At 41.6% G+C, this 27995-nt stretch overlaps 1 protein-coding gene across 3 annotated transcripts in view; it reads right to left on the bottom strand.

Moving 5' to 3' along the window:
• The window catches only part of LIMCH1 (LIM and calponin homology domains 1), a 175683-nt gene extending 148194 nt beyond the window's left edge, over positions 1 to 27489 (bottom strand). The window contains exon 1 of one of the 3 annotated variants that reach the window (XM_040064414.2): positions 27291 to 27489. In XM_040064414.2, coding sequence (XP_039920348.1) covers positions 27291 to 27386 — 96 coding nt within the window. In that variant the 5' untranslated portion in view covers positions 27387 to 27489. The remainder of the gene's footprint in view (positions 1 to 27290) is intronic. The other 2 variants (XM_040064416.2, XM_040064417.2) reach the window with 2 other exon arrangements.
• Positions 27490 to 27995: the final 506 nt, after the last annotated feature.

Genomic DNA, 27995 nt, shown 5'->3' with positions numbered 1-27995 from the left:
AGACATTTTCAAAGCTACTAGAATTCTACAGAACAATATTCATACGAACATCTCCTCAGTCATTTGCTCTTGTGAAATAGCTTTAATTGTTAAAATTTTCCTGGCAAAACAACACTCCTCCTTTAGATGTTTTCCTGTCTCATATAAGTCTTTTAGGACAGTAACTACAACAACTGTAAATAATCAGTGTATATTAAATTCTAGGAGTCAGGTGATTATTCTAGTTGTTTGCCACTGTGTTTTCTTTTTAATTTTTTTCAAGCATTTTTCAATGTCATGAAAAGATATATTTTCATACAGAACACTTAAAATACTGAAGAAGAAACATAGTAAAGCTGCAGAAAAAGGAATACTTCTTAATATCCTTGTTACACAGTTAGTAGTTTCAGACAGATATAACGCCATCTAAAAAATGTTATCCTGATAATAAGCTGTCACATTTTTCTATAGTACAGTGTTTTGTTCAGTACTATTAAAAATGTCTTTGATCTTTATTTCCATTTGTTCTGTGAAGATGCTAGTCAGTATTCCAAACAGGAAGAGATTAAAAAAAAATCTATACATTTATATGTATCTACTGTATTACAGATATTTTAGATGTGTGCAAATAAGAGTGATTTTTATAGTAAGGAAAAGGACTTGAAAAGTCCTCTCACAAAAAAACTCTACAGGGAAGCAATTTTGCTTGACTACTCTCAATGGGATTTTCTTGTCCAGGTCCTCCATCATAACACATAACATTCAACACAAAACAAAGGCTACCTTTCCAATCCTGATATTTGTCAACCACAACTTAGGCCAAAATCACATTTTTATCAGCAGTGCCACTTTTCCTGTCCAATGTAATTTCCTGTCTCTCCCTTAAACTTGGGACCCTTCCTGCCAGCATGTACTCTGACCTGTAGAGCTGAGGAAAATTAATATAACAGCATAAATTTGCTGATGGCATTTCATAGGAGTCATTGAAAGATGGAGTAACCAAGTATATAAGGCCTCCAAATTCTTTTTCAGAGAATCTAAACCCCTGTGTTACAGCTGAACAGAAGTGCTGGTAAGATACTGATGAGATAAGATTTATGGAAAGCCAAACATCAGCACTACTCCTAATTAAAAAAAAGTTTTAATTTATAGTCAGAGGCCAAACATAAATCTGTCATTTAATGTTTGGCTGCCCCTTCCCCAATGTGAGACTGAACAGTGCACTGCAAGAGAACATTCTTGGTAGGCCCATAAAGAGCAGCAGAGCATTTTTAGTTGGTTTTTTTTTAATGAAAAAGAGAGATGGAACCATAAGATTTTGCAGGAACTATTCGCAGAACATCCATTCTCAAACTGTGTCTTCTCCATGCTCTTGACAGGGCAGATGTGTCTGAAGGAGAACAGTTCCTTTCCATTGAGTTTCCATTGTCTCCTTCCATTAGAGTCTAGCAACTTTGTTGCAAAATTTGGAATATGCAAAATTTTCTTGGGAAATTATATTCTTTGATGTTAGATCTTTGTGTGCTTTCAGGTCTGATCACCAGGAAAGAAGATGAAAGAGAGAACAGGTAACAAGCAAACTCTAAGCGATGCCTGGGTGTTTAGAAAAACAAATTACTTGTTGGTAGAATTGCCTTATTAAGGTTAAAGGCTTGATGTTTCAGTGATTTAAGACCTAGATGGAGGTTAATAAAGCTTGGAAAGAAGGATGCCCACAGATGATGGACACGGAGAGTTCACAGGCCGCAAGGATATTTGGCAGAACTAGCAAGATAAAGAAGAAACTAATAAAGCCAACTCAGGAACTGTGCTGAAATCAGCTCTGACTTGGTAAAAGATAATTCTGGCAGGAGAGAGATCATCACCACTGGCTTGTGGCCACCAACCCAAGAAACTCACTGACTCAAAAGAAAAGAAAGCCTGAGCATGGGGACTAAATATCATGAGTAGCCAATGAACACGAATTCCTTTGTTTGCTAAAATGTATGAATAATGCAAAAGATTAATAAAAAGCTGGTGTGCTTGATTTGTGGAATAGCAGGCTTGCACAGCTCTGAAATAAACAACCAATGTCTCTCTCAAGTATGTAATTATTGACTTGTTGCACACCAAGTAGCAAATCTGATTTTTGTGGACAATACTTTGAAAAGTCACTCAAAGGCTTCCCTTGTGTTAGCATACACTTGCTTCTCAAATCAACCAACCTGCTGCTGGTTTACTGGCATGTCTCTGGTCACTGTAACACAGAACAGAAGTCACCATGATCCCGTGTGAGGCAACTGGCAATGCCAGGACTCGGCCCTGCCGGCGGGGCTCCATGTGAGCTGGATCACCTGCTCAACACTCATCTGTACCGTGGGACTCAGTGCCAAGAGCAAGGTTGCTAGGCAGAATCTGTTTAATAAATACAGCAACCTTCAGATTTAAAAGTTGAGAAAATTCAGCATCAACAGGGCTGTCCAAAAGTCCATCCAACCTTCATTAATAATGCAAAAGCATTAACATTATGGTTTGAAAAAATACAGTAAAATTTGGCCGCTAGGAATACCCTTTTATTGATGAGCCATAAAAAGCTGAGTTGAAAAACTGCACTTTTGAAATTAGTCTATTACCAATTTCTAAATTAATCAGTGAGAACCCTTGTGTGAAATGGCTGGCACCTGCATTTTCTACGGCTATAATTTAGAAGCACTCTTCCAATAAGTTGCTAATACTGAACAGTAAAGAAAAAAATAAAATAATACTTTGGTCAGTAAATCTGTGAACAAGAGCTTTTATTTCCCCCTTGCTTAAGTAAGAAGAGTTAGAAAGCAAAAAGATCACAGAGAGAAAAATGACATAGCAATGAAAGCTTTCAACATCCCAAAAGAAAGCAAGCCAGGAGAGAGCAGGAAGGTTTAAGTAACTGCAGCTTAAGAGTGCTTTTTCACATCACAGACACGACACAAATGCTCACTGAGAGTGCCACTTAGCTCCAAAAACCTGATTTACAGCCAGACCTTTTGAATTTCTGAAGGATTTGATTTTTTTCTTTTTTTGGTAATAAAGACTTTAGCGCTATGTTCTGCAAATAGGAAACTTTTGCTATCTCAGGTTTTTGGTACATTATCTGCATGATTTTGTTGTTTTTAGGAACTGGCAGAATATTAAATCACTAGACAGGTCTATAGGAGTGAGGGGGTTAAAAAATGGAGAAAAAACTTGGGGGGTGTAGCATTCCATAGCTCAAATGGTATTAAATATATCATTGTGCAGCCATTTGTTCCCAGTTCTATTGCATGCCACAAGCTACAAGCAACATGATAGCAGTTTCTAAATTTGTCCAAAAAGAAGAAGGCATTTGGACTTGTTGCAAAAGCTTAAGGGTAGAGCACGGAAAAAAAAAGCTCCAAACAATAGAGTTGAGACCTGAACTATTTTAAAGACCTCCCTGGTAAAAGATAAACAATACTCTTTGCTACCAGATTAATTCCACAACTAACTGAGACAGCTCAGCCCAGCAGCTGTAGGCAATATCACAAGAGCACACCGTCGGACTGGGCACAAGGCAGGACTAACCTCAGCTGCCCTCCCTGGCAATGACAAAGTAGTTTAGTGAATATACATATATATGTGTGTGTGTGTGTGTGTGTGTATATATATATATATATATATATATATATATATGCGCACCATCAAGCAACAGAGATTTGAGATACCTTTATTTTACCCACAGAAATTCAAAGACAAGAAAAGATGGGGTTTTTTTCAGTAAATTTAGACAGACTGCTACAAGAACACTAACCTATCCTTCTTCTTTGCCATTCAGTGATAAAAATGAACCACACACATTAACTTCATATAAGAATGCCCATAAATGCCAAGAATTTCATAACTACCCCTTAAAGGGGGTAAAAGCAAAGCAGAAGAAGCGGGAAGGAAAAAAAAAAAATAAAAAAAATAAAAAAAATAAAAAAAAAGGAAAAAAGGAAAGACAGCCACATGCAAACACAACTTGAAAAAGTCACATACAAATACAGATTCCAGAAGGGATGGGGAGGGGAGGGTGTTGAATGAGAAAACGTAGAAAACTACAAGACCAAACCCAAGAATTCCAAAATGCACTGACCCTGTATAGTGTCGCTTGAGCCCACTACAGGAGCACATGTCATTGCAAAATTTGGTATCTTGAACATCTATCACCTCTAAATGACTGATGTGCAGAAAAAAAGGATGCAGATATCTTTGCCTTCCCTGAAAGAACATTGGGTTGTTCTGTGAAGACAAAGCTGTAGTTTTCAAACTACGTTTTCCTTAAAAATCTGTGTATGTCAATCATTATCCTTCAGTCCTTGAAGTTCTGGGTTTGGGTTTTATTTTTCCCACACAACTAATTTTTTCTCTTCTTTGAACTGAACAGAAAAATCCTGAGAGCCCACTTGTGCCCCCAGGAGCCCTGCACAAATCTCAGCACCACAGCTGTGCTCTGAGGTGAACCTCAGGCACTGAAAGGCTGGGCTGAAGCAGCACCTGACAGCCCACTCGAGAGCAGCCACTTATTTTAACCAGACTGCTACTGCGGCACTGCCTTCACATCATCATTTCTGAGAACAGCAAGGACACACCATTTTTCTGGCTCAACTTAAGCACAACAACTCTTAAAAAATATAAATTTATGTGCCCTTTTTTTGAGCCCACTGGCCCTGGGAAACCTAGAGGTTTGGTCTATTATCCTGTCCACCACGTTCATTCCTTGATGGATGGCATTGCAGCAGTGGAAACAATCAAACCAAATATCAGTTGCAACAGAATCCAGCAATGGAATCAGGCATTAAATACACATTCTGTTGTATTTTGACCTATTACATGACCTATTACATTTCCGGTTGACACTTTTTCAATGATAAAGCCCTGCCTGGAGCGTGTTGCAGGGCATGCTTAGCATTGGAGTGAATCAGCCCATCTCTAGGATGGGTTTTGGCTGGGCAAAAAAGGTACTGAAAAGAGTAAGCCATCTCCATGGCATCGATTCTGATGGCTGTATGGTCAGCACTTAAAAACAGACAGGAAACACTGCAAGTCTCATGGTCAGGAAGCGTGGCTGACACCAGGTCTTTTTTGAGGCCAGCAAACCATTTGGATGAGAGAGAGGAGGAGAGAGAGAATCGGGATCTGGGTAGAGCAGGAGGAGGAGGAGGGAATTCCAGGAACAGTTGGACGTGACAGGATATTTGGTTTCAGTGTATGTTTTAGAATAGGAATGGCATGCTTGAAGATGGCCACAGGCGTCACTCAAGCTGTGCTCTCAGTATAGTCTTCCCCTTCCAGAGTATGCTCCATTGAGCTGCAGCAGTGACGCAGTCTTGTCACCAAACTGACAGGCCAGGCTCTGCACTTCAGGCCCTCAAATATCCCCATTTATTACAGAACATTTTCTGGGTGCCATATCTGGCTAACAATACCCTGTCTCACCTCAGATATCCTAGGTCAAAAGGCACATTCCTAGGTCCAGCTGAAGACAATACCCATTTACCTGTGTGCCTACCTCAGAGGCAGATTTTACACAGAATGCTGGAGAAGTACAGCTGTTCCCATAAATGGTGCTATTAGTGCTGTTTGGACAATGTCAACTAGGTACAAGTGTTTCATACTGATTATCTGGTTAGATTCTGTGCACGTACACCATGGGGTAACAGTTATCAAGAACTAAAGGACTCATCTACTTAGCTGTGCACTAGGTCCTGTTTCCATTCTGAGATAAAATCTACAAAGCAAGAGATAAGGAAAATGTGGGAAAGAGGGGTGATTCTCACACCAGAGAAAATTACCTCCCAGAGGAACCTGCCTAATAACACTCTTACGGGTCACAGTTGCAAACCCCAGAAAGCAGCAGCATGGAAGTAGGGAAAAATACTGCTGCAGGGGCTCAGCGGCTTGGGTGGAAGAGCTGCATGCAAAAGATATCCTTAACCTTACTGATGTATCAAGGCTCTTAAATATGCTACGCAAAAATGGCACCCGAGGCCTTTTGAAAGCCAGGTTAGGTCAGAAATCTGGCAGACACCCCCATTAGAAGCTGAGCACGTTTCCAGGTTCAGCAATGATGAGGAGGATTTCTGCTACAGAGAGTTAAAAAAGAAAATCCACAAACAGGCTATTTTTCCAGGATGCCAAGTACAATAGAAAAGGATGCTGGCTGTGCTCAGACAGCCTCACCTCATAGCAAAGTCCATCTCTGAGGTCAGCCCCCTGAGAGACAGGTGGTCATTTGGCTAGAGCTGAGGGCCAGCCCACATCAGGTGACATGAGCTGCCTCCAGCTGTGTGGAACTGGTCACTGTCTTCATTCCTCTAGCCACAAGCCCTTAACTGAGTGTAAGGGGGAGGGATGAAATGGGGAGGTGTCCTGTACCTACACATATTCAACATTCTATACATGGCTAGATGGAAAAAAACCCAGAAGACTGACAATCAAAATCCGACTTCAGTCCCTGTATGTCATCCTGACTCATAATTGCATGTGAACAGCTGTAAAATGAACTTCATCTCAGCTTGTCATAACATTGTTATGTTGAAATTCATTTTCCCCTGAAATAGAGATGCTGATGCTCCTCGCGCTGGCAGTCACAGTAATTTCCACAGGAACTGAATTTACAGAACAAATTTAAACTTCAACACAATCTTGCCCACTCAAAAAATTAAAGCTCAGATATTCAGTTCATGTAAGACAACAATCTAGTTTTTGACAAAGTCAATGAAGAAAAATTCTAGCTTTAGAATTTTCATTCACTGCCTTTACTTAAGTACTGGGAAAAAGCCCACCAAGTTCTTCAAGAGGTGGTAAGATATTACAAAGTTCTGAATCAACTTTGTTTACTCAAATCTATCACTAAGAGTTTCTTAGCAATTGTTTTTTTTTTCATGTGCATATGTCTGCTTTTTTTATTTCCTCCCAATTTATATTTGTTTTCAGAATTTGGGATCTCAGTATCATCTAATGAGTGAAATGAGTATCAGTAAAACACAGATCTTTACTCAAAATGCTTGTCATTAAACCAAACTGCTACAGGACTTACAAGAGTCATAAGATTCTCAGGCAAATGCTGTGGGACCCAATACAGAGAAATCAAAGGAAAAAAGCTGTGAACGAGTCTGCAAAAACATATCCTACTGCCCAAAACCTCAACCCTCAAGTTTTAGAGTAACTAGATAACCACTGGTAAATTGTGGCTGTCTTCAATAAGGCTTTCTGCAAGGGCACCCAAGAAAGCACTTGGGGAGTCAGCCAGCTACCTACTCCCTCCCTTTGCAGAATACACAGCCTGATTTTCAAAGATGGAAAACTGATGGGGCTCACACGTAATTAAAGAATAGGAAAGACAAAAAAGCTCCAGATATGATGATCACAGTCTTACCAGCAGGATATAAGTACCTTCTTTACTTCATTTGACGCTTTATTTAGAGACCCACAAGATAACGTCTGGATAAAATTAGTGCAACAGGCACACTCCAGCTTTAAAAACCCTCCTTTGGATCATTCTGCCATCTCCTCCCCCTACTTCAAGGTCAGCTACTTTGGGAAAAAGGGTATATTTTCACTTTTTCAGAAGCCACCTGGACCTACAGGATTTAACATCAAAAGGCATTTTTCTTGGTGCCTGGTTATCAAGTGTCTGCCACACAACTTTCCACATTCTCTTTGCCATCAACAGAAACTTGCACAAAGCTACCTTGTGCTAGAATCTCAAGTTTCTTCTCTTTTTCCACAAGAGACACTAGCTGCAAGCATTTTCCCAGGGTTCCAGCCAAAACTTTTATTCTGCTTACCTGTGTCCCCGTTTGGGAGCCTATCCTTCACTTCTACACACTGTCAGAGTGCAAGTACTGTCCTGAGAAATGACTTCATGCCAACACACCAAAAGGGACTCGTATGATGCAGACCCTGCACTTCAAAGACAGACAGATAAGGTTTCCTTTCTGATCAACTGATCAACAAGCTTATCTTGGTAATAGGAGTCTTACAAATGGCATCCTAAAACTTAATTTAAATATATAGCTTTCTGATTCCCTGGAGCTTTTATATCAGGTCATGTTACGGTGACAGCACAAAAACAGATGCAAACTCAAAGTTTTTATCATGACATTTAAAGGGTCACCATAGCTTTTGCAAATAGTCAATTTTTTTATAAAACCTGAAGTTTCTCCAAGGTATGAATGATTTCACCAAGATGAGCCAGAAATTTCCCTTTTACCTGAATGTGATACTATCACTTTGCTGTCCCTAGAGCCTTCTAAGCTACAGAGAAACATGACATCACTTTGACTGCATGGTTGGTGTGCCTGTGTGCACATTTAACACACACTTTCTCTTTAAGTTTCCCAGTTTCATGAAGAATTACCAGCTAGTAGGACCTGAGCTTATTGACCATTGGCCTCAAAAGCAGATAGCATATTTTACAGCTGAAGGGTTGTAAGCTGAGACAGTGCTGCCCCTACAGCTGCAATGACTCTTCTGGGTTGTAACAAGACTTGTACATGCTCAAAGAAGTCCAAAAAGCAAAAGGGTCGAAAAAGCAAAACAGCCAACTAGAGTTGTTTGGATTATTTTGCACGATATTCCTTTAAGGATCCTTTATTTTGTCAAATACCCATTACTTATGAACATTTATCACATTAAGCTCAAATCATTACTGTATTGTGGCTTATATCAGACATATCACTTAGACTCTAAGTCATCCTACTTCCATGACACCTAACTGATTTATTGCTTACCAACATTATCCTGGTTCCTGGGCAAATTTATTATGTACCCTTTATTACAGTGCAGTCCTCATTATTACAGAGAAATTCTCCTTTAACCACTATAAAAAATTAAATGTGTCTATTTACAAAAGTACAAAACAACCTTAGGAAGTTTTTATACCTCATAGCTTGATCAAAATAGGAAAATTAAATTTGTAGATTTTAAATTTTAAAAATAAAGATCCCTACTTTAAATCTACCATAAGACAGACATTTTAGCTGCCAGAGAGTTCCAAATGAATACTATTACACGATAATAATGGACATAGTGGGTATTAAATGAATCATTTCAGTTTGACTTTTCATTCTAATTACAGTAGTTACCGATGAGGTTACCAAGATAAATCAGATTTAGAAAAGCATAGTGATAGCAAGCAGATTCACTACCAGGACAAACTGGCAAAATAAGCTTCCACAGCCTTTGTGACAGAAAAATTTAGATCTAATAACTTTCATGTGTTGAATTTCACCCAGAAATTCAGACAACCTGAATACCAAGGAACAGATGACGCTACACAGTAGGACAGATGTTATGGGCTGGCCTCCCAGGCCCCCTCTCTTACCACGTCTTTTTAAAACTCCTAATGTATGAACTACTAATTCGTCATGACTTCTTTCTTCCAAAAAGTGATCATAAGCATGCAAAATGTTACATTCCAGTTGAAATGTACATAGCAAGCCAGAAAATTCATGCTGGAGAAGCTCTTTAATTGCCTTTATCCAGGGAGGTGAAGACAGAAGATCTATGCTAGTCAGAGAAGTGCTTATAATTACAATAGTTTATCATCTATTAGCAAGGGAAATAAGTCACTTAGGACTGCATTCTAATAGAATAAAAAAAGCTTTCCTAGCTAGGGGCATTTCAGCCCCATTTGTTCCCTGTTAAAACAGTCCCAAACCTTGGGATTCAACAGCACCCACCACACTACTCCTTCATTTCAGCTGGAGCCAAGTTTAAAGCACACAGTCCAGTGAAGTATGAGAGTGAGGGAAGTGAGAAGACAGGAGAAAAGGAAACTGCCTGAGAATGATTAAGAATAAAGAACATGTATTAAAAGAAGACAAATTTATTACATTGCTTTTATCACAAAAGACTGAGATCGAAAGCCTTAGAGACCAGGATTTCAGGCAAGGACAATGATATTTCCTTGCCTGTATAATTTGTATGTAGTCGGCAAAGGCAGGAAAGAATTGCTGGGAGTTGAAAAGATGATCTTATATTTCAGCCATCTACAGGCCTGATTGGAGATGTGAGTACTGTCCTGGTTTGTGCCACTGTACTCAGTGGTGTCACCAGTGCAGCCAGTGATACTAAGGTTTGATAGCTGATTACTAGTCACACACTGCTCATTTGCCATGAGTGCCTGGCATCCCAGCACACGGAAGAGAGCCATAGCCGTGCCTCTATAATGCTACGGAATGCTAAGTACACGGCAAAGAACACAAGGTCTTAAGAGTCTCAAATTAGCATACAGTCTTGAATCAGTTTCTCTGTAGTACCACAATTCTGAACTTACAGTGAAGGCATGAAATAAGGTTCATGTTTGCATAGAACTTTTTTTGCAAAGATACTTTAGTGATGAGCACCATAAAAGTCTGAGAAAAAAATTCCATCCTCGGAATTTGGTTTGAACTGCGAACAAAGAACATGGCATAGGACTGCATGTTGAACAGTAAGCAGAAAATGAAACACTGAATAGCTGTTCATTGAGAGCTCCACTATTCATTCTGTGCACTAAAGAGATACTCAGGAGAAACACAGCAGTGACCACGTATTTAATATGCATGCCCATGAGGGGGAACTGAGTTTGCGGAGACACTATTGTGTTATTTTAGCAGGCCTGACCTTGCAAATTTCATCACGTTCTCCAAGACTGAAGACAGAAACATATTACTGAGATAATTCCTACTTCACTTGCATTTAGCTGTCTTCGGTAAGATCAGGCTCTGAGATGCTGGGTACCATATGAAGGGAGTAAAAACCTGCCTGTTTTCCAAAGGAGAATATAGCACACCTCTTGATAATGTAACATTTTTAAGTTTATACATGAAATTCAGTCTAATAAGTGCTGCAAGCAAAGGTCAGGAGATGAAGTGCCAAAAGAGTGAACAGTCAGACAAGTATACGTTCAAATGAAAAGTAGTATTAAGTAAGCAATTTTAAAAGCCCAGTGGAAGAAGGTTTGTTGTGCTCTCCTGAAGTCAAACAGTTTGCCTGTGCTCTAATGGAGGCTAAACCTCCAGCATTAGCCCAGAAATATCCTACATATACAGGAAACCATAATTTGCATTAGTATTCTCTTGTCTTCTTACGAGATCTGCTGTTCATGGGGGTGTGAAGCTGAATTTTCCAGTACTGTAAACATAAAAGCTCTACTGGCATAGAAAGTAAAGTATTCTTGGAGGAATGCATAGAGCCTTGCTCAGCTCTCTGCAAAATTATACCAATTGACTTCTGTGGTATTAGAAGCTATCATAATGGATTTTTTAAAAATCATGAATGTACTTAAAAATGCAAATAATTTTGTTTCCCATTTGGATTATGAAATTTACTTCTGCTACCCTAACTTGAAGCCACAACAAAAGAAGGAAAACTGACTAATGCCAAGTTACTCTTAGCACATGAAATTTCTAAGGCAGAATTATAAGTCTCCTGTAAAAATTTAGGCATATAATCTTATGGCAACAACAACTACAAAAAAAAAAAAGGACTCACTCTATCCAAAGTTACGAAGTGTAACAAAGAGTGCTATAACACAAAACTAGTAAACATTTGGACTCAATAAGGAAATTAAACACTATCACCAAGGGTGAAGACATAAAAAATGTGGTCTTTCAAGACAATTATGAAATCTCCCAATCAGGAAGTAAATAACAAGACCATCTTGAGCTACAATCTCGACTCCAGTCTGGGCCACTTTCAAAGGCTATCAAATTCCAAGCAGTATTTGTAGTACACGTATTACATAGTAATCTCTGTAGTCTGTTTTATAAAAATAATAAAATAAATAATAAATTGAAGCCAGCTGATGGACTTCTGGGCACCAGTGAGCTTTGGCTTTGTAGAGCAGGGCTGGCAGGGTTTACTTTAACTGCAAAAACAACAAAGGCCCAGAAAGCTTTGTTCCACTCCCACTTCCAACAAGCTTGGCTGGATCACCTGCTTGGTCTGCAATGTGACCCTAAATTTATCCTTGGGATAGCAAAGTACAACACAGTACACAGAGAAGGGATGGGATTTAAATTATTTTAAATTATTGGTCTTTGAGAGAAAGATGGATATAAAGATTGATGCTCTTATTTTAATTTTTTTTAAAAGTATTTCTCCATTCTTAGCTAACAAATCTTTCTGCTGATGATATTCAAGGAAGCAGGTAATTTTTGATAGTCTTGAGTTTTAAGATGAACCTTCTGATTACAGACATGATATAAGGAATTTTATACTTTTTCAGAACTATTTGGCACTATTGTGTCTTTCCAGAGACAGAACTCTGTTGTGCCAGTTCATACTCATGAAGTCACCTGCTTTTCCAAAGATTTTTCAAGTATAAATTGGGCTGGTGTTCAAAATTGGTACTGTATTAAACCAAAGTCAGTTAAATCTAAAACTATAGCACGCATCAGCTGAACAGTGTTAGGAATTTATCTCCAGTTGAAAGGGACGTCAGTCCTTTTGCCCTTATATTGAAGAATTTGTTCTTTTTAATAATAAAAATCTTTTGTTTTTCCTTTCATGCCCATGGTTAACCCACAAGAGTGCTCTCACCAGAACCATACCAAATTCATCCAATGCCCTCTGGTAGAAAAATAGATGAGCCAAGGGAAAGGGTATAGATATGATAAAAATCAAGAGGTTATCACAATTCTTTCTAGAATTACACCAAATATTATCGATACAATGTGTGAGTAGGTGGCACTAGAGCTGAAACTGGATGCAGACCATGAGAGAGTAACACATAGCCTTAACATTCTCTTATTTATGCAATAGATCCAAGGCCAGTAAGAAGCATATAAATAAAGAAACAGATGTTCTGAGAGCATGCAACCCAGTCAGAGTTCTTCCTGCTTAGCAGCAGCAAAGAAGCCTGCAGAGGGAAACAGCTTCTCCATCCAGTCTGAACCAGTGCCAGGATAAACTAAGCTACAGATCCAAAAGAGAACTGATCCTTGATTTTAATTACAGGAGGATTGCTTGCACATTAGCTTAAAACTGTAACTTTCTAAGCATAAGACAAGTTACTACCAGGTGACTACCACGGAGCAGAGAAGTGAAAGAAATGGCCATTCAAGCACCAAGTATCCACAAAACACAAAGTACTCTCCTCTAGCTCCAGCCGGCCCAACTGTGCTGCCAAGAATCACTGTTGCCACTTCCTTGAGAGGTGAGGACATCAGGTTGAAGGGACACCATCTGTACCACCAGCACTGGCAGAAGGAGGTAACACCAGTGTCATCATCACCACCATTACAAGTCCTCTCCTCCCAGGATTATGCTACCCATCAGACCAAATCTGGAAACTACAGTAATCATCTTCAAAGAGTGAACAGTGCAAACGAATGCTGAGTGACCCTCTTGTTGCTCATGGATTTGACCTAGGGATCAAGGAATAGTTGTATACAGACTCTCAAGCCCACACATGGTACATGTGTTACCTCAGGAATAGGTAACTCTTACCAAAATCTGGCTCTTTTGGCTTGAAAATATTGTGGGGAAGGAGAACAGATAGAAAAAAAAATAGGGTATTCATAGTAAATTTTTATTCTTTACCCACAGGGCAATTAAGCTGGAACTCCAAATATGAAGAATGCAGGGCAAATTAAAAAATTTATGCACTGTAGAATTACTGGTTTAATGGTCTGCCAAATGATGGCACACTCCCAGCAAAGAGTTCTGGCTGCAGAAAGCCCTTAATCCCAATGAGTAACTAACTGGGAGTAATGTCAGCAAAACAGCTGTCAGGATGAAATGCTGTTCAAGTCGACCAGAGGAACAACTGCCTAGAGCTGGAAAGCAATATGTTCAGCCCAACCTCAAAGCAAAACCAGGAGCTCACACCACAATTTAACTAAAATCTGCCTCCATCACCTTCTATTTTAAAAGTGGGGTTTATGCAGGACAAAGACAGAAGCAGTAAAGGAAAGAAGCAACTGTTCTCTTCAGAAACAGAGCAGAGTCAGTTTGGAATTAATTTGAGAGTTGAGCCCAAGTGTTTTCAAAGAGATGATCTGGAAAATTGGTATCTGTCTGTACTCATGCTTCTCACTTTCTACTGTGATAGAAGGGAATACTAAATGCAGAACTCTTGAAGACACAATTTCATAGAAACAATGTGTCAGGGAATCTTTATTATGCCCTGCTGAACAACTCACTCTAGTCAGAATTGCTATCAAATATTTCCAGTAGAAAGAGCTACATCTTGCCTGCAATATGATCAGGGCCTGAGATCCCCACTCCAACCAGGACTTTGTGGGGAAATGGAGATTTTACAGTGGATTAGACATGCCTGATCTAGCTTATATTCTCTGAAGTGCCTGTTTCAGGGTGTGTTCTCTTGAAGCTCTTTATCCAGACTCTGCTGATTCTCATTTCTTCCCTTCTCTCAACTAAATTTCTTAAATTTCTTTATTTCTGTTCAAGTTTAGAAAAAAAAAAACCTTGAAGCTATACGCACCAGGATATGAAGATACAAGGGGCATGGATGACCAACTGCACATCAATTGCTCAAGAAAGCCTGCAATAACCATTATCCCATCTTAAAGGAGACAGGAGGCAGAAAGCTGGCAGAATTCATGCAACAAATGCATCAAGTGAATGCCTTTTGCCACCCATACTCCTGTGCCTTAACACATGGATTACTGGGCAGTCATTCACAGACAAAACATCCCCCAACATTGCTCACACAAGCAGCAAGCAAAATGGACCAAAGCCCTTCAGTCAAAAGCTGTATTTTAAGTTAGACTGGCTGTTGATGAGGGGGAAAAAAACAAAAAACAAGGCATTTTACTTTACTAGTAAGAATAAACTTGTAATTCTCCTAACTTGTATTAGTTCAAATATTCTGCCACTGCATTGGGAGTGAAAGAGCTATAGTTACGGCAGTCCAGAAATCCCCAAACATGCTCTTTCCCTCCAACAGCCTAATTGCACTTCTGGCAGGGAGAAATAATGGCTCAGAGGAGTAGGACAAGTTCACAGGTAAACACATGTGGCTTCCAGCTCAGTTGTTTACCAGACATTTTCATGGCCACCCATAAATGCAATTGGTTGTAGAAGACTTGTCAGAGAGCACTCTGTTTGTCTCATGCCATTGTCCTAAGAAATTCTGCTATGATACACCTCTGGACAGCAAATGACACAAGTGTACACATATGAAGCAACCTTCTGCCCTTGCCAGCAGCTTTCTACACTGCAGAAGAGCCATTTCTCTAACTTGCTTTATGTTGAAGAAATAAAAGCTTATCTTCAAAAGAGTACCAGTAAGAGTTTTTGACATGTGGAAGCATCTCAACTTTGTTGACTCTATCACGTCTCCTTCACCACCCATTTACAGTGTTCATACTGTTGCAGTTCTAAGTTTAAAGCACGCTCATTCCCCACCAAACACAAAAATAGAAGTTTATGCTTTGCTCTCTTCATATGTTTTTGCGTACAAGATGCTTATATTTTCCCTCTCAATCCTAAAATAAAACTTTGACCTGGCTGAAGCTGCATGCGCTGAAAAATGTTCACTGTTCATATAGTTAACACTGGCAGTCGTTTCTCCATGAGCATTATTTCCAACAGAACCTATTCCCTGGGTGTACTGGAGACCAGTTAAAGCCATGGGAAACCATTGCTTTGATGCCTCATATTGGAGCTCCTCGTCCTGCGCAAAACCTGTCCCCACTGCTAATCAGGGCGAAAATCAGCACCTTCTCGTCACATCGCCCTGCACCTCAAGCATGCAGTGATGGCATATTCCCCTTTCCCTACACAGAGACTCCCCTCATGATCTTCCCCCTCTTGGGAGATACCAAGAGACAGGAAAAAGGCAGAAAACAAAAGCTTTCAACACAGTTTGAGATTGCACCACTTCCAGCAAGCCTGTTCTGGCTTTGATCTATTGATTTCAAGTCCCTTAATGTTGGAAGCTGAAAATTTAGGTTTTTTTCCACATAATTTATTTAAAAATAAAAGAAAAAAGGAAAAAGAAAAAGAAAACCCAGTATGGCAATGGAGAACTAAGTATTGCACTGAAAAATTAACGAATATCAAGGGTGGATGTAAAAGCCACAAATATCAGATCTGTCTATAACCAGAATATGCACTCAAGAGTCTTGGTTGAAATCCAAAAATAAAAAGTACTGAATCAAAGCTATTATTCAGCAGTGCAATATCAGAGACACAAGTGAACTACAATTAATGGAAATTATTGGATAAAATCCTGCAAGCACTGGTAGACAAGTTTTTTATTACATCTTACTGGAATGTCACCCAGAGCTACCCCTGTGAATTTTCATTAAATTGTCCCATAGCTATCTATAACACCTTTGCCTACTTTCTCCCCTGAAGCTACTAAGACAAAGGAAAATGAGTGAAAGGAATGAAGTTACAAAGCATTTACTACTAGGATGCATTTTTAAATAAAAATAGGGATATTTTCCCGTTTAGAGTACTCCAAGAAGGTTTTCCCACCAATTGCAGTGCATCCTTCATAAACTGCATATCCTTCACAGATCCAGTTTGATGGTTATAGCAAGTGTACATCTGCAAAGACTGCTTCCTGGGAGAAAATAATTACTGAAAGATAAACAAGGGAGGTAAAATTACTGCAACTTCACCATCTTTATTTGCAACACTCCGTGCTCCCTTTATGCTCATCTCTTCACAGGACATATCTCACCCTTCGCTGTGCTGTGCCAGTCTGAGTCTCGGGATGTCAGGAGCTGCAATGCAACAGCCACCTATGCTGGAACCACCAGCTGGAACCACCACACAGGAGCCACCACCTCCACTTCCAGCAGCGGCCGTGCACTTGGGCTCTCCTGAGAGATGTGTGGCACTGCCTACAGCCCTTATCACTAACAGGCAGAAGTACCTGCCTTGACAGAAAGTGTCCTTCAGCCCAGCACCCTCAGCAGAACAGTGACACAGGCTCTAGTCTGAGGCAAGGAGAAAACAAAGTCCCAGTAAGACTGAAGATCTGCAAGTTCATCATTTAAGTGTTTAGAGGGTACTTTTGCTTCCCTTTGGAAGAGGCAAGATATTTCTAATGAAGGATCACTTGAGTCAATTAAACTGTGTTGATTTTTGTGTTTTTAACATGTTATTCTAAAACTGAAGTCCTCCTTGTTGGAATAAAAATTGGTTTTGGGAGGGGTAGGACATTAGGCTAAGGCTTTATATAATTTCTCTAAACTCAGGCAAGACTTGCCTTTGTGACACACTGACTTTGACACCTTCTTTTCCTTGCAAGCCTAATTTTTTCTGGAAAACATATTATTTTCTTGCCTATCTTTAACTGATCCAAACAATGTCAGAAGACAGACACTGCACATGCATACTCCTAAATCTGCAGCTTCCTTTTCCTAAACCACAACTTTAAAAAACAACTCATCAGAATCAAGAAAATTACAAACAGGAAAAAAAAAAAATACTTACATAGTTATTCTCATTTATTTGTTTCTGTTTAGGTTACATAGCTGCATTTATGCCTCTGGACTGAAAAAATTTCCAGAGTTGTTTTTGTTGCAACAATATATGTGAGTTAGTCCACTGAAATGAATCACAATAATCGCACAGAAACAAAGCCGGGGGATTCATGGCTGAACATCCTGGCACACTGGGCATCCCTGCCTGCACCAGCCAGAGAGAGACAAGGCAGCCACTTCTGCCTCTTCTCATCCCTCCCCCTTTCCCAAATACAGTCAGAAAATGCTCACCGACAAGTAACAGACTTCAGCTAACACACCATGACTAGTTTTAAATTGGAAAAAAAGGAAATTGGAAAATATGAGCAAAATTGCCATCAAAGGCATGAAGTTAATATTCAAAATTAGGAATTGAGAAAAAAAATGGGGAGGAAGACTTCAGGCACGTTTCCTCAGGCACGGAAGTTTCCCTTCTCTGGCAGCAGACTTGAAAAAACCCTTAAGAAAAAACTTAAGAATTTTCTAGATTAGTAAAGTAGATGCTTGAACAAAGGATTTTCAGTATTTGTTGTAAGTAGGATTGAAAGGGAGTGTCCAATACACCAATATCAGATGCAAAATTTTCACAAGAAATTAAATCATTATGTTCCACAATTCCCTTCAATATTTATATGCAGGTGAAGACTAAAGTCAGAGGTTTGGATTTGGGAGCTACATTTGTTTCAGGGCACATAGCAAGACCTCTAACCTTCACCAGAACCACAATCTGCTGTGATACAACAGCATAACTGTGCATCTCATGGAGAACAGTGCTGGCAAAGCCCCACAAAGAGATTTTTAACCTCAACCCCCTGTCCTCTGTAGCCATTCTGCAGGCATTCTGTCCCCACTTGAAATCAGTTATCTATGGGCATCAGCCTCTGCTTTTGCAAAAGCAAGGTTGTGCTTCTCAAGTCAGAGCCACAGTTAAAACTCTTTGTGCCAGTCTGTGACCTGATGCTGAACTACAGATTCCTTTGAGTTTCTTGGCCTTCTGATTTTAGTGGAAAGATCTTTTGGAGCTTTCTCATGCTACTCCGGAAATGCAAAGGTCCATAAAGTGGAAAACCATACTTCTCTTCATCCTCAGTTCACAACTTCTCCTTCCAAGAGTCTCATCCCATGTGAAGAAATTCAGATGATGCAGTGCTATCAAGCATTATCAATACCTTATGTAAAGCCCTTGACCTGCATTTTTGCTGAATGTATGTATAGAGCTCAAATAAATTTTTGGAACTCTTATGTATTAATCTTTCAAGCAAAATGAGGATTTTGCTTCCTCATGGTTAGTGAGAAAAACCTGAAACACAGCAATGTATGTCTGAGGAACTGCAGGTAACAGCTTAATTTATTTTTTAAAATGATACTGTAATCCACCCAGACATTTGATTGCTCCCAATTGCAACACTCTAGGACATCTACCAACACCAAGAGGAAAGGAAACCAGAGGTAATGTGCTTACAGTATCAAGATGAGGTCTCCTGGATTTTGTGCATTACATAGAGCATGTGCAGCCACTTTCCATATAGCTTGCAGATAACTGAATGGCTGGGATTCATCTGAAGACTGTGGAAAAGTCAGATGGAGATAGAGATAATTTGGATGTTGGAACAGCATAAGGAAAAAGTCATCACAGAGAACTTTTCCTTTGACGTTGTTCCTGAAACTCACAGTGGGTTTGCACATTGCAAAAATCCCTGTCTTATTTCCATCATAAACCAGGGATCATGCAGAACACTCTGTGAAGGAGTAATTGATGAAGAGCATTTCTCTCTTACCTTACTCATCCATCCATTCAGAGTAGAATTAAAGAATTGCCTCCCCTGCCTCCATCATGCTGCTTCTTAGCCTGTGAAGGGCTCTATGAATCACTGACAATGATACCAAAGCCAAGAAGCCACGGCGGTACTATTTTTCAGAATCTTAGCTTGTCAAAGTCAATTTCAAAATCAAGTTGTCTTTAGTACTAGGCATGAGACCTCTGAACAGCCAAAACCAGCGAAACAGGGTTTCTCTTAAAATGAGCAAATGAAGAGGATTTTCTTCTTTCCTCATCAATCAAGAATTAACTAGACTACTTTAAGTCATTTTTAACATTAGATGCAAGCTCTATTATTAACTCTATTGTTAAGCTACACATTTTTCTAGGGTAAGGATTGCTGGCAATAATCATAATATATGCATACAATTAAAGAAAAACCCTAGTTAACAGTAACAAGCTATACTGGAACTGAGCAGAGTGACTATCAAGGTAAAGGATTCTTATAAACAACTAATACCACTAACAAAAAGCCTCTTAAGGATTTAGCATCTAAATTCTCAAGAATTAAGCCTGTGTGTCATCTTCTCAAGATCTGGAAAGGAAGGGAAATTTAAATTCCTTAATGGTCAATTATAGTAGTGCAAAATGAATAAAATAAAATAAAAAGAAACAAACAAATAAATAAATAAATAAAAGTCAAGCCAAGCCAAGGAAATTGGTCATTTTTACAGTTTCCTACAATAAAACAGGTTTAGCAAAATTAGTTAGATTAGAAGCCAAACATATTTCACACTGCCTTGATGAGTTTCTACAAAGAAAACTCAGCAGCATACCCTGAAGATGCCTGCCATAAGCCATAGGAATTTTGCTTTTGTATAAAGAAGGATCTTGCTTATATAAACAGGCTCTTCACTACAATAACACAAGTGGCCTATAAAGTAGCATTAAAAATAAAATTAAGTGATGCTTATTCACCCACTGTCAAGGAGTTATAGATCCACAGAATAGCCAGGTCCACAGAAAGCCTCTAGTCCAACCTCCTTCTATGTTCAAAGTGCAGTTCTTGGGTCTGACCAGGCCATTCCCAGCTTTGTCCAGACAGGAATGAAATATTCCAGGAACGATGTTCTTCCAGCATCTCTGGTCAGCCTGCACCCATGCTCACCTGGCTCATGGTGAAGAAACTTCTCCCTATATCAAGCCATAATATTTCCTAATTTCATTTATGACAAGTATCTCATTTTCCTGTCACACACCTCTGTGAAGTGCCTGAATCTGTCTTCTCAAAAACCTGCTCACAGGTACAGGGATGCTGCTGCCATGTCTACACACAAAGCCACCTTTCCTGAAGAAGTCCAGCTCCATCACCCTCTCTCTCATGGCAAGTATCCCAGCCCAATTCAGCCCGGGGGCTCCCTGCTCCATTTCCTCCAACTTATCAATGTCCCACTCACACTCTGGGCTCCAAAACTGGATGCAGTATTCCAAGAAGGGCCTATCAAGTGCCAAGCAGGAGCAAACAACCACTTCCATCACTACCAGCTCCAGAAGATCAGGAAGGGGTAGCTCCTCCTGCTGTCAGAACACCTCAGGCTTGTGCCCAGCCTGTTTTCCCACAGGTTCCCCCAGTCCTTTCCATCAGAGCTGCTGCCCCAGCAGCTGGCCCACACCCTGTCCCAGGTACAGAAAGTACATTTATGCTGTTTATAAAATAAAAGGCAGTAATAAGCAGGGATTTCTTCATTTTAAGCAGTGGTTAAGATGTTCTTCATTGCTGTTCTTCACATTCTGACAAGGCTGTCTCAAGGACACAGGCCACAGCCCTTTCACGCACCCAAGGCAGTGATTAACATAGCTGGGAGAAGTTTCAGCTGTCAATTTTAATGTCATGTTCCTGGTGCCATGGTGTCTGTTGTACTCTGTGATCTAAGGGCCCAAGTGAGGCAAGTCTTTCTTCTTTAAGTGATAATATTGGAAGAAGAGGAGGAGGAGAAGGAGAAGGAGAAGGAGAAGGAGAAGGAGAAGGAGAAGGAGAAGGAGAAGGAGAAGGAGAAGGAGAAGGAGAAGGAGAAGGAGAAGGAGAAGGAGAAGGAGAAGGAGAAGGAGCTTAGATCTTCATGACATGCATGCCAAAATGTTCATACCTTCCCCCATGCAGCTGTCCTTCCAAGTGACACTTTCACCCCATAAATGGCTTTTTCATTGAAAAACTATTCTTCTTGGAATGTTTGCAGGGAATGAATACACAGAATTTTTCATCCATGGATGAAAAGCTCCTAGACTGCTAGATTTTCCAAACAAAATATAATACAGTTTTTATAACCTGATAAGACAAAACATCTTAAAAGCTAGAAAATTCTGTTTTATCAGCCTACTATTTAAACTCCATACCTGGAAAAGATTTTACCTTCCTTTCTAGAGGACCAATGTTTGCCTTAAAAAAAATAATTTAAAAAATGTAGTTACTAGCAGAACAAGCACAGTGACATTATATAGCTGAGCTAGGTGGTCTCCACCACCAGCTGCAGAACAGCATCCCAGACTGGTGTTAAGGTCAGATCTTTTATTTATTTTAAAATTTCAATACTGAAAGTAGAAATTAATTCAGGTTTGAGACAATTAAGAGCTCAGTCCTGCATTTCCTGACGTTATCCCTTCATCAATAGTATTGTTGTTCTGATTATTTTGACCCCCGTGCCAAGCGCTACTTGTAACATGGCTTAAACAGATCTTATGACAAGGGAACTATGTTCATGTATACAGCACAGGAGGTTGGCTGCCAGGCAACTGGAGGGGAAAAAATTTCTAGAAGGTGGTCGTCTGACAGGGTCGGAGAGTTTGGGCAGGTTCTTCCACCCCCATTAAATCAATTTAGCTCTCATTCCACCGAATGACTAATTGAGCCAGAATGAAGAGCATCCCATCTGTCCTGCCTGCAGTCCCTAAATGCTGCCCAGGAGGAGATGTAGAGACAGCAGTGAAGAATTCCTCTCCAAGTCCCGTCACTTAACCACAGTAAAGTTATCCTGCATTCACATGTATCTAGGGCTAGATATCAGCCACACACCTTTGACTCTTCATGGTCAGGGTTATCTTCCAAACACTGTGGGAAGGATTTTTCTGGCCTATACTTCAGCTTGCCTGCATATCAGGCAACTTGTCTAACACATTTTCATAGGTTTCTTCTAGTCTAAGAATACACTTGTTCACTTTGATAAATTAATTCCCAATACATTACATAAAGTATATAGGTAAGACACTCTTCCAGAAGAAAAAGGGCTAAAAAGACAAAAAGGCTAAAGACTGAGAAATTTGACCTGCAAACACTGCTTGGAGGCTCATTCAACAACTATTCTACAATATTTGATTAATAAAACCATTCCGTTTTAGAGCCTGGTGCAACATTCTACACTTAAGTGGCTGCATTGAAATACTCTCATAATGTAGTTAAACTGAATTCTCTGGAAATGCTTGCTAGAGATGTCTATTGGATTTTATGCATTCCTATCCAAATAATGGCATGACTGTAAGTGGCACCCAAAGGTCCCAGTTTGTCTATAGGCACCACTGTTCTAGGAACTGTGTCAATGTTCAAAGGAACTGGAGTCCCTATTCAAGGATCTTAGAATCAGCTTCACAGAAGAGTATGTTATCAACACGTTTGGAAATAGAAACACTCCTGCAGGATGCAGGTCACCATATACTCAGTGAATCAGTCAGCTTCCCCAGTACATTTCACCAAAAGAGCTTTATCTCTGATGTTCCTCAAAGGTCGTACTCTAAAGAACATACTTATGCATTCCAAAGATCATATAAACAAACTTGCCTGCTACTCAAGTCCCAGGCCACCACTGCAGATACCCCAAACAAGTCCTTCACTGTCAGGAAAGATTTGCTCAATGAACTACCTTCAACTCCTCTTAAGTTACATTTTTGCAGTGGGAAACTCAGCTCTCTGGCTGAGAGAGACACCCTATAGAAATCTTGTTTCCAGACTCCTGGCTCACGCAAATGAGTGAAGGTAATTTGCCAGAGTCACTTCCCTGAATTTATGCCTCTCATACTCTTCCATAGAGAAGGTAGTGCAGGACTGGCCTGCCTGTCCTGCTGTATGATGTGACACATCCAGAGGCACTAGGGAATGCACATAGTTCTACAGCTTCTTCTAGAAGCAGCACCACTCTTACCAAATTAAAACACTATCTTAAATACAAAAATCTAGGAGGTGTTTTGCTAGAAGGCAAAAAGCCCCAAAACACCCAACAAACTTCTCTGGCTGGCAAATTTCTCCATAACACAAGAATTCTCGTGGGGAATGTATATAGGAAAAAAGCAGCAGATTATTAGTAGTTGATGGGGTTTAGCTTACACACATCTGGAGAGAATGGTAAAGTCAAGCACCGGTCACAATGGACAGAAAAACATGACCTGTTTATTATTGCCATATAACTACAAAGGAAGTATTCTTATCAGCTGGCAAAGTTTCTGAGGAATACAAATCTATGGAAAAGCCATCCCTAATTGAACCAAGTCTCAGCAATGAGGAGAGAGCATATTAATGAGGCAAGGCTAGGAGGCACGATGAGGAGATAACAATACCCTTAGGAGTTACACCAGTATTAAATGTGACTTTATTACTGTATTATTCTCCTATGAGTCTTTACAGCAAGAATAACTCTGTTTATACAGATGTGCTTTCAACCACCAGCTATTCCAGATTAAACACACGCACGGAGAACCTTGATATTTTAAGATTACAGGCCATTAGATTAAATTAGATTTGTTATTTTGCTGTAGTATGCAACTAGGCTTTACAAGGTTGATATATTCTTTCAGTGAAACTGAGATGCATTAATTGAAATGAGATACCACACCTTTAATAATGCAGACTGATGTAGCTCTCTCACAGGGTTTTTCATTCAATGCCTTTATTTTAATTCCTCTGAGTGCTACTAATAAGGTGCATTTTATCATTAAGAGGGCATTCTTCACTTAAGTAGTACATGTCAAGTTAAACTAAAATATTACACTAGTTTGCTAGTCTAACTCTCCTAATGCACAGTTGATATTTATGCAAAATTTAGCAAGCCTGAAATCTGGTTTCCTACCCGAAGGGACGCATGATCAAAACTCCACAGAATTCCAAAATCCCAAATCTATTATCACTTGAAATACTCTCTCACTAAAGACAGACTGTTAAATATATAAGCAGCCTCATCAGTAAGTCAGAGCTCTGGCCTTTTTCCCTGCTCAGGTGAGCACCTCACTGCTACCGGTCAGAGCTCCAGGGAGAGGCAAGAGGACTAGTACAAGAATCCACCAAAACTTCAGTGTAATTTAGACCACCTTAAACTGCAGCATCCAGACTAAAGTAATGCTGGCAGAGGAAAAGGAAGGCTTATGGTACCCAGAAGACCATCTCTGGTGAAAGGTGACAGACTCAAGGTGGAAAGACAAGACCCCTAAGGCCTCTGGAGCAGTGGAACCGAAGTTCCTCGATCCTTGCAGATCTAAACATTCATCACTTAATGTCTTGGCTGCCCATCTGCAAGAGGAGGAGAAGCCTCCCTTTCCAGTCCCATCACAGCAGAAATGTACTGCAGACCACAGGGTGGATTTCTGCAGCCCTGCAACAAATAGTGACAGCACTCACACGAGGATTTAAATCAGATGAGAATCAAACAATTCACACAATTTAATCATTAGAAATAAAAACATACAGTAAGCTGAGAGAGTTTTCAATCTGTCCATTTCTCCTTTAATTTCCTTGCATGGCACTATTTTACAGCCTAAGATGGGTTTTAAGCTGTCTTACACTGCTAACATTCTCATTAGATCATCTGCTCCGTACTAAAGGTTCAAAAGCCTCCCTTGCAATCATAACAATTTCTTATATTTCCATTTGAGAGACATGTAATTTTAAATGGTCAGAAGGGAGTTGGAAGACACAACACACTGGACATTTGCTAACATCTCTAGGCCAGAGAATAAACTGGTGAGAGGCAAGTACAGAGCCAGCTGAAGCAGATGGACTTAGTAGCCAGGCACAGCATGACCCTCATTTCTGCTTTTCACACAGATTGATGGGGCTTGGCACACTGAAAGTTGATACCTTATCATTTCCTATTTTTTTATCTCTTTTTAAGACTGACATTGCTTTTCAATAACTTTGCACTAGCATATCAAGTTCTGCATAATTCAGTCAGGTCAAATCATCCAAATTTAGAAGGGTGAATGCTGACCAGATTTTTGGAAGAGGTAATAACCCTCATGCTCCAGAGCTTAACCCAAACCGGGATTAAAAGGAAATACAATGTGTTAAGCAAATTAAGCCACATTTGCTTCACTGACAGCTTCTTCCTTCTTTCTCTTAGTGGGAGCATCAGCTCTGGGCATTGCTGGAAAGGCAGATGTTTCCCTCACACCACAGCCATGGCAATGATCCAGGCTCCTGACACATTCCCCTCAGGCAAGGGGATGGTTGCAAAATTAACAGTACATTACAGTTCTGCCATTCATGTATCAAGCAGATGATGCTTTAAAAAGTGGAGGACGCACCAGAAGTAATTGACAGCTTCCCCTGTATGCATGTAACTCTTGGACTTGCATGCAGGACAAAGAACTTAAAAAGCCCTCCTGCTCTGCTCAGCAGGACATGCATGGCACAAGAGACAGGCATGAGACCTCCTGCCACAGTGAACTGTGGAATAAACTGCCCAAGAGAGAAGTTTCTGCCTGACCTACAAAGTTCTGTTCTAATACAGGAAGACTTATAGTCCCTTCATTATTATCATGCCCGGAGTAGCAGATGACAGCTTTGTTATCTACAGAAAACTGCTTCACCATTGAGTTCTTGGCTTCATTAGCAGTCAGCAGAACCCATGGTCACAAGGTATTTTTATACCGTATGTATGATGGAGTCATGTGCCTCTCTCCCTTGGTCCTCTGTCATAAAGAAGGCTATACAGAAACTGCCATGTTCATCTTCCCAAGACAAATGGTGTTTACGTGCACTTCACTTTTCCAAGCTGCATGCTCACCTTTCCTTGGCACAAAAGCCCTTCTTTTCAGATTCATCGTGGTTCCTCTGCCTCTGGTCCTACACCAGCCAGATTCACATCACATCAGGGCCAATTCCCTGAAGACTGACACAGCATTACTTTTCCAATTGATACTGGAGTAAAACATCACAGGCTGAAATTCCCAGGGCTTCACAGAATCTTAAGGTCACAAGATGTTTAAAACCTTTTGCCTAGTCACTTTCAGAAAACAGAATCCACTGAGGTTTTCTAAAAGCTGCAGATTAAATTTAAAGCCCACAACTGAAGGGAGCAGCTACCCTGGTATCTGGGTTTATGCCACCTTCACCCATGCTCTGTACCGGAAATCAGATGGAGAGCTATTTTAGGCGTCTCTATTGGCACATGCCAAAATATTTAACTATTAAATTTGACCCACCACCTGCCCATCCTTCCGTTTAACGGCGCGAGCTAGCAGCAAGCACATCTATTTTTTTCTGCCCTGCTTGAACAGCTAGACTAAATACCTCTCCTTGGTCGGCTGAGGGACGGGAACAGGGGCGGCAGGGCTGTCCCCGGCCTCGCAGCGGTGACGGCCCGCCCCTCCGCGCACTGCGGAGCGCTACCTGCGCGGCCGCCACCGCCGCCCGAGGCCCCGGGAGCCGGCGGGGCGCGGGGCCGGACGCTTCCCGGCGGGGCAGGGCCCTCGCCGCCCCCGGCAGCCCCGCGGGGGACGGGGAAGCATCCGCTCCGCTCCGCGGCCCCGCGCACCTGCCCGGCTCGTGTTTACAGCCGGCCCGTTCATCCCAACGCCGGGGGCGGGAGGGGAAATGCGATTACCAGATTAAGTTTGGAAGAGACGGAAGGGGGGCGGGGGCCCATCCAAAGGCGCGCACCCTGCGCGGGGGCTGAGCGGCGGCTCGGTCGGCCCCGGCCGCTTTCCCCGCAGCGAGGAGAGCTGGGGAGAGCGGCGGGGAGGCCCGGGATAGAGATCAGCGTGGAATAAAACGCCCACGGTCCCCGGGGGGACTGCGACCGGTGGGGGGGAGGGAAGGACGCCGGGTTGTCCCGCGGGCTTACCTCGATCCACTTCTGAGCCTCGGTGAAGGCCAGCTCAGGCTGGGGGGGCTCGGGAGGAGGCTGAACCTCTCCCAGCTCCAGCCCAGGACTGGCCATCTGCAGGGCCCCGGCGCGCCGCGGCTGCGGCGGGGGAGAAGCCAGGCACCGAGTCGCCAGCGCGGGGTGAAGCGCGGCCGCAGCGAGGGGACTCCGGAGGCCGCTGCCTGCCTCTCCCTGCTTCTCCCTGCTCGCAGCCGCCGGGGCGGGAGCCGGGGGCGGCGGCGCTCCGCAGCCCGACTGGCTGCGGCTCGCCTGCGGTAACCTCTCTCCGCCGGTGCCCCGTCCGTCCGTCCGCCCGCCCGCCCGCCCTGCCGGCTCGATCCTCCCTCGCCTGCCGCCCCGCCCGCCCCGCCGGCGGAGCGGAGCTGCGCCGCGCTGTCCTGAGCTGCCAGCTAAAAATAAAACAGACGGGCGAAGCCGCTTTGCCTTCAGCCCATGCAAATGCCCGTGCCGCCGCCTCCCCGCCGTGAGCATCGCATCGCGGGCGGCGCTGCGACCGGGGGGGAGCGTGGGCGGGGGAGCCGGGCACCCCGCGCTGGGGACGGGGACGGTGATGGAAAAGCGCTCCCTGCTCGGGGAATAGCCGCTCCCCTCGCCTCCCTGCTCCCGAGGAGGGGGGGGACTCGTTGGCAAGGCAAGGCACCCCCTGCTTTGGGGGGCAGCCAG

Source organism: Hirundo rustica, chromosome 5, assembly GCF_015227805.2.
Source record: "Hirundo rustica isolate bHirRus1 chromosome 5, bHirRus1.pri.v3, whole genome shotgun sequence".
Classification (NCBI taxonomy): Eukaryota; Metazoa; Chordata; class Aves; order Passeriformes; family Hirundinidae; genus Hirundo; species Hirundo rustica.
Note: the sequence above shows the minus strand (reverse complement) of the source record. Positions and strands in the feature narration are given on the sequence as shown.